Source organism: Chiloscyllium plagiosum, chromosome 11, assembly GCF_004010195.1.
Source record: "Chiloscyllium plagiosum isolate BGI_BamShark_2017 chromosome 11, ASM401019v2, whole genome shotgun sequence".
Taxonomy (NCBI): domain Eukaryota; kingdom Metazoa; phylum Chordata; class Chondrichthyes; order Orectolobiformes; family Hemiscylliidae; genus Chiloscyllium; species Chiloscyllium plagiosum.
Genome location: NC_057720.1, coordinates 30,897,615 through 30,909,562, shown reverse-complemented (window position 1 = coordinate 30,909,562; position 11,948 = coordinate 30,897,615). Strand labels below are relative to the sequence as shown.

The 11,948-nt window shown below is 42.9% G+C and overlaps 1 protein-coding gene across 1 annotated transcript in view; it reads right to left on the bottom strand.

The window, feature by feature from the left end:
* Nucleotides 1-265: 265 nt before the first annotated feature.
* kiss1ra (KISS1 receptor a) overlaps nt 266-11,948 on the bottom strand; it is a 14,941-nt gene continuing 3,258 nt past the window's right edge. Inside the window, exons 2-3 of the mRNA XM_043700089.1 lie at nt 11,091-11,329; nt 266-1,513 (exon numbers count right to left, since the gene is read on the bottom strand). Coding sequence (XP_043556024.1) covers nt 1,178-1,513; nt 11,091-11,329 — 575 coding nt within the window. The 3' untranslated portion in view covers nt 266-1,177. The remainder of the gene's footprint in view (nt 1,514-11,090; nt 11,330-11,948) is intronic.

Sequence of the window (11,948 nt, the reverse complement as noted above, 5' to 3'; positions counted from 1 at the left end):
CCAAAGATAATTCTAACCTATCCACTCTTTCCTTAAAGCTGTAGTTCTCCAATTCTGGCTTTCTTTGTAAATCTCTTCTCTATCATCCTTAGTGTAATTACAGGAGAAAGTGAGGTCTGCAGATGCTGGAGATCAGAGATGGAAATGTGTTGCTGGAAAAGGGCTGATGCCCTGAAGAAGTGCTAATGCCCGAAACGTCGATTCTCCTGTTCCCTAGATGCTGCCTGACCTGCTGCGCTTTTCCAGCAACACATTTCCATTAGTGTAATTACATCCTTCTTACAATGTGGTGACTAGAACTACAAGCGATACACTCTGACTCCAGCTAATGTTTTGCATAATTATGCATACATTCCCCACTGTTATGCTTTATCTCCTACCTTCTTAACCATCTTCTCTTCCTGCTATCTTCATAGATCAGTCGAAATACACTACATTTCTCAGTATCTTACCGTCCTATATATGTCCTTTCCTTTCATTTCCCCACACTTCTCTGAACTAAATTGCATTTGAAGCCTTTCTGGCCAATCTGACTAGACCACTGAAATCTCCCTTCAGTCTGGTGACTTTGTTTTCATAATCAACCTTACAGGTAATTTTTAAGTTAGATGGAAACTTCTTAATCATCCTCCTTCATTTAAGACCAAATCATTAGCTATATACTACAAACTATATAGGGAGTAGCTCTGAGTCCTTCAGAACATCACTGGAAAAACATTCCAGTTCCTAAAATCCCACTGAAAAAATCTTCACACAAAAGTGTTTTAACATCAAAAAGACTTAAAGTATAACTGAGCAATTTGTAATGTGTTTTTCAAGAAATATTGTCCTTGGATTTAGAATTCTTTAAAATGCAGATGGAAACTACCAATAAGAAAACCATTCTTGGTCTGCTGAGTCACTTCTTGGAGAATGGACTTGTTAAACATTAACACCGTGTTAAGTGTTGTTAACCATAAACACAAACATTAACACTATTCTCACACTTTACACAAACATTAACTCTAAGTACAAAACCTAATGGTAGTTCAAGCTTCATAATATTTTTCTTAATGCTTACTGAGGGTATATTTTCCAGGAATTTTGTGGGCCAAACAAATTGATTGTCTTTGCTTTCATATCTTTAACCATGTTCATTCATGACAATCTATAACAATTAAGATTATGCAACGACAAACTACACTTCTGCATTGCCACTTCCAGAAGTCATGTTGGTGTCCCTTACTTTCCGGCTAAACATGAATGGGAAGGCTTTCTTAAAGGACTTCCTAAAGCTTGCTCCCATAAAACCATAAACAATGGGATTGATGCAGGAGTTGGCATATGACATGCAGTTAGCCCAAGTCTTGATCTTGTAGGTCACGTAGTTGGCCTGGAAATTTGGGTAAAATGCCTGGAACAGGATGAAGAGCTGGATGGGTCCCCAACAGATTGTAAACAGGAGCACAATTACCACCACCATTTTAGAAATCTTGCTTCTCATTGCTATTGTTCTTTCAGACAAATGTTGAACCTGGTTGAAAACAGATACATGTTAGTATTGCAATCTCAAAAGACAATTATACCAAATTCAAATTGTGAAATCAAGGATCTAATGAGACCAATTGACAACTAAAGAAGGACTGAGAAAAGAGCATTCACAGCCCATTTGGCCCTGCTTAGTACTTGCTCATGTTATTTATACAACTCTTTGCTGTGCAACTATCCCACATTTTCTGCTTCCCCTTCAGGAACATTTTTCTTCAATGCCCTTATCAACTTAATTGTTTATATATTTGAAACTTATCAATTCCAATGTATAAAATGGTTAGAGATCATAGAAGAGTACAGCCCAGGTACAGGCCCTCCAGCCCATCATATCTGCGTTAAACATAATGCCATTCTGAACTAGTCCCATCTGCCTGCAAAGAAGAACAAAGAACAAAGAAAATTTATAGCCCAGGAACAGCCCTTCGGCCTCCAAGCCTGTGCCGATTCAAATCAACTGTCTAAACCTATCGCCCAATTCCTAAGAATCTGTATCCCTCTGCTCCCCACCTATTAACGCATCTGTTCAGATGCACCTTAAATAAATCTACCATGCCTGGCTCTACCACCTCTGCTGGCAACGCATTCCAGGAACCTACCACCCTCTGTATCCCCCTTAAACTTTTCTCCTCTTGAAAGCGTGACCTCTTGTTATTGAATCTCTCACCCTGGGAAAATAGCTTATCTCTATCCACCCCGTCTATACCCTTCATGATTTTGTAAACCTCAATCAGGTCCTCCCCTCAATCTCCTTTTTTCTAATGAAAACAATCCTAACCTACTCAAACTCTCTTCACAGCTAGCATCTTCAATACCAGGCAACATCCTCATAAACCTTCTCTGCACCCTCTCCAAAGCGTCCACATCCTTTTGGTAATGTGGTGACCAGAACTGTACACAGTATTCTAAATGCGGCCGAACCAAAGTCTTGTAAATTTTTAACATGACTTGCCAGCTCTTATACTCAATACCCTGTCTGATGAAGGCAAGCATACCATATGACTTCTTGACTACTCTATTCACCTGTACAGCAACCTTCAGGGTACAATGGACCTGAACTCCCAGATCTTTCTGCTCATCAACTTTTTCCAAGGTTCTTCCTTTTACAGTATAGTTCACTCCAGAAGTAGAGCTTCTAAAATGCATCACCTCACATTTGCATGGATTGTACTCCATCTGCTAGTTCTCCGTCCAACTCTCCAGTCTATCTATATCCTCCTGTATTCTCTGACAGCTACTCCACCAATCTTCGTGTCATCTGCAACTTACTGATCAGACCACCAATGCCCTCTTCCAGATATTGTATGTATATCACAAACAACAGTGGCCCCAATACTGACCCTGCAGAACACCACTGGGCACCTTTCTCCTTTTCAAGAAACTCCCTTCAACTACTACTCTGTCTCCTGTTGCTCAACCAGTTCTTTATCCACCTAGCTAGAACACTCCGCACACAATGTGACTTCACTTTCTCCATTAGTTTACCATGGGGAACCTTATCAAACGCCTTACTAAAGTCCATGTACATGACATCTACAGCCTTTCCTTCATTTATCAACTTGGTCACTTCCTCAAAGAACTCTATTAAGTTGTAAGACACGATGTTCCCGTACAAAACCATGTTGCCTATCACTGATAAGTCCATTCCCTTCCAAATATAAATAGATCCAATCCCTCCGTACTTTCTCCAGCAACTTTCCCACCACTGACGTCAGGCTCACTGGTCTGTAGTTACCTGGAATATCCCTAATACCTTCTTGAAAAGGGGGACAACATGAGCAACCCTCCAATCCTCCGGCACCTCACCTGTGTTTAAGGATGCTAAGGGCTTTTGCCTGAAATGTCAATTTTCCTGCTCCTCGGATGCTGCCTGATCTGCTGTGCTTTTCCAGCACCACTCTAATCTAAACTATAAAGATACTTGTCAGGGCCTCAGCTATTTACTCTTTCGCCTCCATCAGCAACTTGGGATAAATCCCATCAGGTCCTGGGGATTTGGCCATCTTAATATCCTTTAGCCCACCCAACACATCCTCCCTCCTTATGTCAATATGATCCAGAGTTATCAAACTTCTATCTCTAATCTCAACATTCATCATGTTCCTCTCCTCCATGAACACTGATGCAAATCTCACATATTTTCTCAGGTTCGACACACAACTTTCCTTCCTTATCCTTTAGTGGACCAACCCTTTCCCTAGTTATCCTCTTACCTCTTATATATGAATAAAAGGCCTTGGATTCTCCTTAATTCTGCTTGCTAAAGTTATTTCACGACCCCTTTTAGCCTGTTTGATTCCTCACTTAAGACTGGTTCTACTCTCCCAATATTCCTCCAGGGCCGGTTCTGTTTTTAGCAGCCTGGACCTTATGTACACTTCCGTTTTCCTCTTGGTTAGTTGCACAATTTCTCCTGTTGTCCACAGTTCACAAATCTTGCCTTTCCTATCCCTTGTTTTCAAAGGGATATGCCTATCCTGCACTATCTTTAACCAATCTTTGAAAGCCTCCCACTTATCAAATGTGGACTTCCCTTCAAATAGCTGCCTTCAATCCGCATTTCCCAGCTCCTGATGAATTTTGATATAATTGGCCTTGGCCCAGTTTAGTACTCTTCCCTTAGGACCACTCTTATCTTTGTACCCGAGTATTCTAAAATTCAGAATTGTGGTCGCTGTTCCCAAAGAAATCCCCCACTACAATTTCTACAACCTGACCTGGCTCATTTCCCAACACCAGGTCCAATATGGCCCCTTCCCTCATTGGACTATTGACATACTGCTTTAGAAAACTTTCCTGGATGCTCCTTACAAATTCTGCCCCACCCAGACCTCTGACACTCAGTGTACCCCAGTCAATGTTGCCTATACATCTTTCCATAATGTGTTTACCTATTTGTTCTTCCACCTCACGCTCACTGTTGGGAGGCCTATAGTTCAGCCCCAACAATGTAACTGTACCCTTCTTATTTCTCAGCTCTACTCACTGTGCCTCACTACTCAAGCCCTCCATAGTGTCTTCCTTTAGCACAGCCGTGATATCATCCCTGACCAGCAATGCAACTCCTCCCATAATTTTACTCCCTCGCTGTCCTGTCTGAAGCATCTATATCCTGAAACATTTAGTTGCCAATTATGCCCTTCCTTCAACCAAGTCTCTGTGATCGCAATAACGTCATACTCCCAGGCACCAATCCAAGCCGTAAGTTCGTCTGCCTTACCCATTATACTCCCTGCATTAAAGCATATGCACTTCGGAGCACCAATTCTTTTGCATTCATCTGCTCGCTGCCTACTCTTCCCCTTGGTAATGCTAACTTCATGATCTTGTTCCTTACAGTCTTTAGTTTCCACCTCACTGTCTACTAGTCTTTTCTTCTGGTTCCCAGCCCCCTGCCACATTAGCTTAAACCCTCCCCAACAGCAGTAGTGAAAACTCCCCCAAGGACATTAGTTCCAGTCTGGTTCAGGTGTAGATCATCCAATTTGTAATAGTCCCACCTTCCCCAGAACTGGTCTCAATGTCCCACAAATCTGAACCCCTCCCTTCTACACCATCCCTCAAGCCACATGTTCATCCTGTCTATTCTTTCATTTCTACGCTGGCTAGCATATGGCACTGAGAGCAATCCTGAGATCACTACCTTTGAGGTCCTCATCTTTAACTTCTCTCCTAGCTTCCTCAGTTCTGCTTTCAGGATCACATCTCATTTTTTACTTATATCATTGATGCCAATGTACACCATGACAACTGGCTGTTCATCCTCCCTTTTCAGAATGCTCTGCAGCCGACCGGTGACATCCCTGACCCAAGCACCTGGGAGGAAACATACCATCCGAGAGTCTCGTTTTCAGCCACGGAACCACCTATTTACTCCCCTTACAATAAAATCCCCAATGACTATGGCCCTATGAGTCTTTTTCCCGCCCTTCTGAACAGCAGAGCCCGCTACGATGCCATGATCCTGGCAACTGCTGTCCTCCCCTGGTGAACCATCTCCCCCAAAAGTATTCAAAACGGTATATCTGTTTTGGAGAGAGATGACGACAGGGGACACCTGCACTACCTTCCTGCTCTTTCTCTGCCTTTTGGTCACCCATTCACTTCTCCCTCAGCAATTCTAACCTGCTGTGTGACCAGTTCACTAAACATGCTATTCACAACCTCCTCAGCATTGCGGATGCTCCACAGTGAGTCCATCCGCAGCTCCAGAGCCATCAAACGGTCAAGCAAGAGCTGCAGCTGGACACACTTCTTGTAAGTGTAAGAGTCAGGGACTTCGGCCACGTCCCTGAGCTCCCACATCAAGTAAGAGGCACATGCCACAGGTCTGAGGTCCTCTGCCATTGTAAGCCTTAGCATTAACTCAACTAATACCAACAATGCACTTAAATATGTAAAAGAGTCCTTTTCTTCTGGTTAGAGGAGAAGGTACGAGGGAGATACTCTACGTGTAGTATCTCGGGTTTAGTCACTGCCCAAATATATACTAGGTCCTTACCTTCCGAGCAACCTCCTGGTCCCAAAGTCACCTCTGCTCTGTCTCTCGCTGCTCCCGGACAGGAAAAAGGCCATGGGCTTCGAAGGTAAGTATCTATACTGTTCAATTACCTTCCCAGCAACCTCCTGGTCCCAATGTCACCTCCGCTCTGTCTCCTGCTGCTCCCGGACAGGAAAAAGAGCACGAATGCATGTGCTCCATATTCCTCTATTCTCTGTCTGTTCATGTATCTGTAAATGCCTCTTGAATTTTGCTATCGTATCTGCTTCTAACTCCTTCCCAGGCAGCAGGTTCCAGGTACCTACCACCTTCTGTGTAAAAAAGCTTTCCTCCTTTCACCTTAAACCCATGCCTCCTAGTAGAACCATAGAAATGATATAGAATAGAAAGAGGCCGTTTGGCCATCTTGTCCATGCCTTACCAAAGACACCCAGCTGGCCTGTCTAAACCACCTTCCTACTCATGACCCCTAGCCCTGCAGCTGACAGCATTTAAGGTGCAGATCCAGGTACTTTCTAAACGACTTTAGAGTCTCTGCCTCCAACACCAACTCAGGCAATGAATTCCAGATAGCCAACCACCCTCTGTGTAAAAATTGATTTTCCTTATGTTCCCTCTAATCCTTCTGTCATTCAGCTTGAATCTCTGACCCCTTGTTTTTGAACTCTCTGCCAAGAGAAACAGGTTTTCCACTGTCTATTCTAGCTAAATTGTATATCTCAATTATGTCACTTCTCAGCTGTCTCTGTTCCAAGGAAAACAACCCCAACCTCTCCAATCTCTCCTCATAGCTACAACTCTCCAGAGTGTAATATTGGAGTATAACTTCTCTGTACTCTCCAGAGCAATTACATCCTTCCTGTGACGTGGTGACCAGAACTGCACACAATACTCCAGATGTGGCCTCACCAGTGTTTTATACAGTTTCGTTATTATATCCCTACTTTTGTATTCTATATTTCCAATGATGAAGGACAGCATTCCATTTACCTTCTTTACAACTTTACCTACCTGTGCTGCTACCTTTAGGGACCTATGCATATGCACTCCAAGATCTCTCACTTCATCTACCCCTCGCAATACATTCCTGTTTATTGTATATTCCCTTTTACTAGGAACTTGGACCCCAAGATCCCTCTGTATGTTGACGCTCTCAAGGGTTCTGCCATTTATTGCATACTCTCCTCTTGTATTTGACCTCCCAAAAACGCATCATCTCATGCTTATCCAGATTAAACTCCATTTGGCATTTCTCCTTCCACCTTTCCAGCTGGTCTATATCCCATTGCATCCTTTGATATCCTTCCTCACTATCCACAACTCCATCGATTTTCGTGTCATTTGCAAACTTTCCATTCAGACCACCCACATTTTCAACCAAATCATTTCAGGGCTCCCAGCACTAACTCTCACAGAACACTACTGGTCACAGATTTCCAGTCAGAAAAACACCCCTCCAGAACTACCCTCTGTCTTCTATGGAAAAGCCAACTTTGCATCTAACTTGCCAAATCACCATGGATTCCTTGTGATTTGACCTTCTGGACCAGCCTAGCACATGGACCTTGTCAAATCATAGAATCCCTACAGTGTGGAAAGAGGCCATTTGGTCCATCGAGTCCGCACCAACCCTCTGAAGAGCATCCTGCCCAGATCTAGTCCCCACTATATCCCCATAACCCTGCATTTACCATGGCTAATCCAGCTAGCTTGCACATCCCTGGGCACTATGGGGCAATTAAGCATGGCCAATGAACCTAACCTGAACATCTTTGGACTGAGGGAGGAAACTGGAGCACCCAGCAGAAACCCACAAGGACATAGGGAGAACATGCAAACTCCAGACAGACAGTCAACCAAGGATGGAATCAAACCTGGGTCCCTCGCACTGTGAGGCAGCAGTGCTAATCACTGAGCCACCATGCCACAACCGTAGCAAACAATCTTGATTATGAATGTTGTAGGACATGTCTCTAATTTCCCTTCCCTTGTATTGGAGCATAGCAGTCAACTGCCCTATTAACATCTGTTGAATGCCTCCTGAAATATGAAATCAAATAGTTGATGGCTGGTGAAGTTTGGGCTTCAGTTACCATACAGTCTTGAAAAGAGTGGCTACCTCTCCTATGGCGTCCAACTTCAAATTTGTTTTTAGGCATTGAATATAATATCTGCATTCCTCAAAGATTCTTTCGGTGTCTCTTGTTTGCTGGCTATTACTTAATTATTCTCCCTTTAGGTTTTTGAGTTGGGAGCTTGCAGCATTCACAATCGCTCCACCTTCCACAGTAAAGGGGCTTAGAGCAGGACAATTCTCTCCCCAGTGCCACAGCGGGAAGTTTAAAGGCAGCGCTGCATTCTTTTTGGCTTTGTCTTTTAACAATTCTTTTTCTGGCCAATGAACTGCACCGTATCAGTCATATGAAGACCTAAAGGTGCTCTATCCCCTTAAATTGAAGCACAATTTCTTCAGTTACTAGGGGTCATGAGTTCCAGATGAGAAGGGAAAAGTTTAAGGGAGATTTACATGGAAAGTTCTTTATGCAGAGGGTGATGGTTGCCTGAAACACATTGCCAGCCGAGGTGGTAGCGGTGGGCACAATAGTGTCATTGAAGATGTATCTAGACAGATACATGAATGGCAGGGAGCAGAGGGATACAGATCCTTAGAAAATAGGCGCCAGGTTTAGATAGAGGATCTGGATCGGTGCAGGCTTGGAGGGCCGAGGGGCCTGTTCCTGTGCTGTAATTTTCTTTGTTATTCACAAATCTTCTCCGGTTGAAATTATCAGTGCCAGTTGCAGATAGTGCAGCCTGGTTTGGGTTCTCTAGGTGGCAAAGAAACTTGGGCAGTGGAAGGACTTCACAACAAGGTTAGCTTGCAGAGCAATGTCAGGGCTTAGGTTAAACATTTCTCCGCCTATTTCACGTATTGGTCAAGGCCATTTGGCATCATTTCTGTAGGTCCCATTTAACACTAGTATCTGCCTACTCTGATCTCTGTCTGGTGCACCTAACACAGGCGCCTATCCTCTCTGACTTCTGGCAGTTTTGTTTACCACCAGAGTCTGCTACACATTCTGTCAGTTTTTTTGTCATTATTTCCTGGTCTTGTCCTACTGTGATCTCTGGTGGTTGTTTGGCTGCTCCGTTTTCTGCCGTACTTTCTCTCAAGGACAGGTAGGACCGTTCAAGAGGGCGGTGCTAAGTTGGAAGGTTGGGACTGGCATATGGTGGGGGAGAGGAAATAGGGAAACTGGTGAAATCCATATTGATTCCATGTGGCTGGCCTGTCCCAAAGTGGAAGATGAGGCATTCTTCATCCAGGCATTGGGTGGTAAGGGTTTGGAGATGAAGGAGGCCCTGGACCTGCATGTCCTTGGTGGAGCAGTCCTCACTTTCTATAGTTGATTTTAACCTTACTGCAAAGTTTCTTCCAAAGATGCATACCTTGAAAAAGATCTCCTCCTCCCTTCATAAGGATCTTAGTGGTTCCTTCTCTCACTGTACCCCCCCAGGTCCTCTCCTCTGCCCTGAAGGTCTTCAGCTACACAATCTTCGCCAAGAACATGCAAGTCCTTGGCCTCCTCCACGGCCAAACTCTTGCCACTGACGCCTGGAGGAAGAATGCCTCATCTTCTGCTTTGGGACACTCTGGCCACACCGTTTCAATGTGGATTTCACCAGTTTCCCTATTTCCTCTCCCCCCATCTTATGCTAGTCCCAACCTTCCAACTCGGCACCGCTCTCCTGAGCAGTCCTACCTGTCCATCTTCCTTCCCACCTATCTGCTCTACCCTCCTCTCCAATCAACTTCAATAGTGAGACAATCAAATCAATATTTCCCTCAAGAAAGCCTGACTATGTAACTATCTATAGCCTGATTATGAAACTATCCATTTATTTCATCATTGTAAGCTCAGTCCAGTTACAAAAATCCACCTTTTTGATTTGATAATCACATTCAACATAGTGTGTAAAGCAAAAAGTTGAAATTATAAAGAAACTTTGGCCATGTTGGCCTTAATTTTACTTCTAAGGATTATTGATCTGAAACATCAATCCTGTTTCTCTCTTCACAGATTGTGTCATATTTCCAGCATTTTCAGTTTATATTGCCATTAATTTTACTCTGTAAATCTACATAATTCTACAATCCTTTTAATACAAGGCACAAGAAGATTAATTTCTTACTCCTGTACAATGGAGCAGTTTAGCTGGTTCTGACCCTTCTACATATTAATGTCTGATTATTGTAGGACTTACAAAGCTGAACCCAGCTTTGTCCGATTCTGGTCCACAACCACCTGAAGATGGAGCAGCACTTTGAAAGCTAGTGTGCTTCCAAATAAATCTGTTGGACTATAACCTGGTGTTGTGTCATTTTTAGCTTTGTCCACCCCAGTCCAACATTGGCTCCTCCAAATTAAAGCTGAAATTGGTTTTCCTGGGAACATGATAGCCTCTGATTGGCACTACAACTGTACAAAAATCTTTACAGCCAGCTTATACCACCATGAAGCTTTCTGTCCAAGATTTTGAAAAAATAATTCTACATTTTGGATTGAGGTTTTCAATGGAAGGTCTAACCGTTCTTATTGAAATCTAAGTTGCAGACTGTTAGGACACTCTGGTCTTCCAGCTGTTTTAACTTTGCTTACTTCCCTTTCTTGAACCCTCAGAGAGTACGAAGATCAATTTTGTAAATCGTCGTTCATTGTTGCAAGTTACCACTGGCCACTCCCCTTTGTAATGTCAGTTTGCTTTTAATAAAAGATTTCAGCTGACATGATCAAATATGAAATTCAATAGTGAGGTTTGAGTTTCGGGTGAAACAGTTTTCAGATTTTAAAAAATGACAGCACACGACTAGTTAGAAAGCAAACCTGATAGTTCTTGTCAACGTTTAGAAAGAAAACTCAGCCAAAACATAAGTCATCGCTTTTATTACCACGTTCCCCCTTTCCTTCGAAGGCTAAGGTACGCCATCTAGAGACCAAATTATCGATGAAAATTCCCTTTTGATGTTTAGCTTAAGAAATGAATTAAATTTTGCACACACCTGATAGTTGTTGTCAATGGGTTCAACAACAGGTTGTCCAACTCTCTTTAACATCAGGGAGTAGCACAAAGAGATGGTGAGCAAAGGCAGAAGATAGACAGCAAGGAAGTGGTACAGTATGAAGCCTTTCTGATGGGAATCTGATGGAAATGCCTCAGCACAATATGTTCTTGGTCCATACCAGTAACCTTTTTCAATCTTCTGGTACATGATAATTGGCAAAGAGAGAATCAAGGAACCTACAATCAAAAAGCACTGATGTTACTGAGGCCGCCAATTATCCTACGTGCATCAAAGATAGCAATACAAGACTGCCATTAACTCGAGATGCTTGGTGCGCAAATGTGTTAGAACCTCTGACATGTATTATACCTTATAGTCCTGTATCCATTTCTCATTCTTTACAATTTATATTCACTATTGGAGACTATGTTGCAAGTTTTGTAAGTGCAATCTGGTTGGGGTAAAGTCTCACCTTGCTTTTTGTAAATAGCCAAAGGATATGATGTTTGATATGATCTGCTGGTTTTTGGAACATACAGCCTACATACCCGGCATCACTCTGGCACAAAAATTCAATTGCCACTTTACGCAGATGGAGTTTAATTTGGATAAATGCAAGGTATTGCATTTCTATAAAACAAACAAGGGCAGAACTTCTACAGTTAACGATAGGGCTCTGGGTAGTTTTGTAGAACAGAGAGACCTACGTTTTAGGTACATAATTCTTTGAAATTTGCATCACATGTAGACAGGGTGGTTAAGAAGGCATTTAGCATGCTTGCCTTCTTTGCTCTGACGTTGGAGTACAGAAGTTGGGACATCATGTTGAGGTTGTACAGGACATTCATGGGGGCT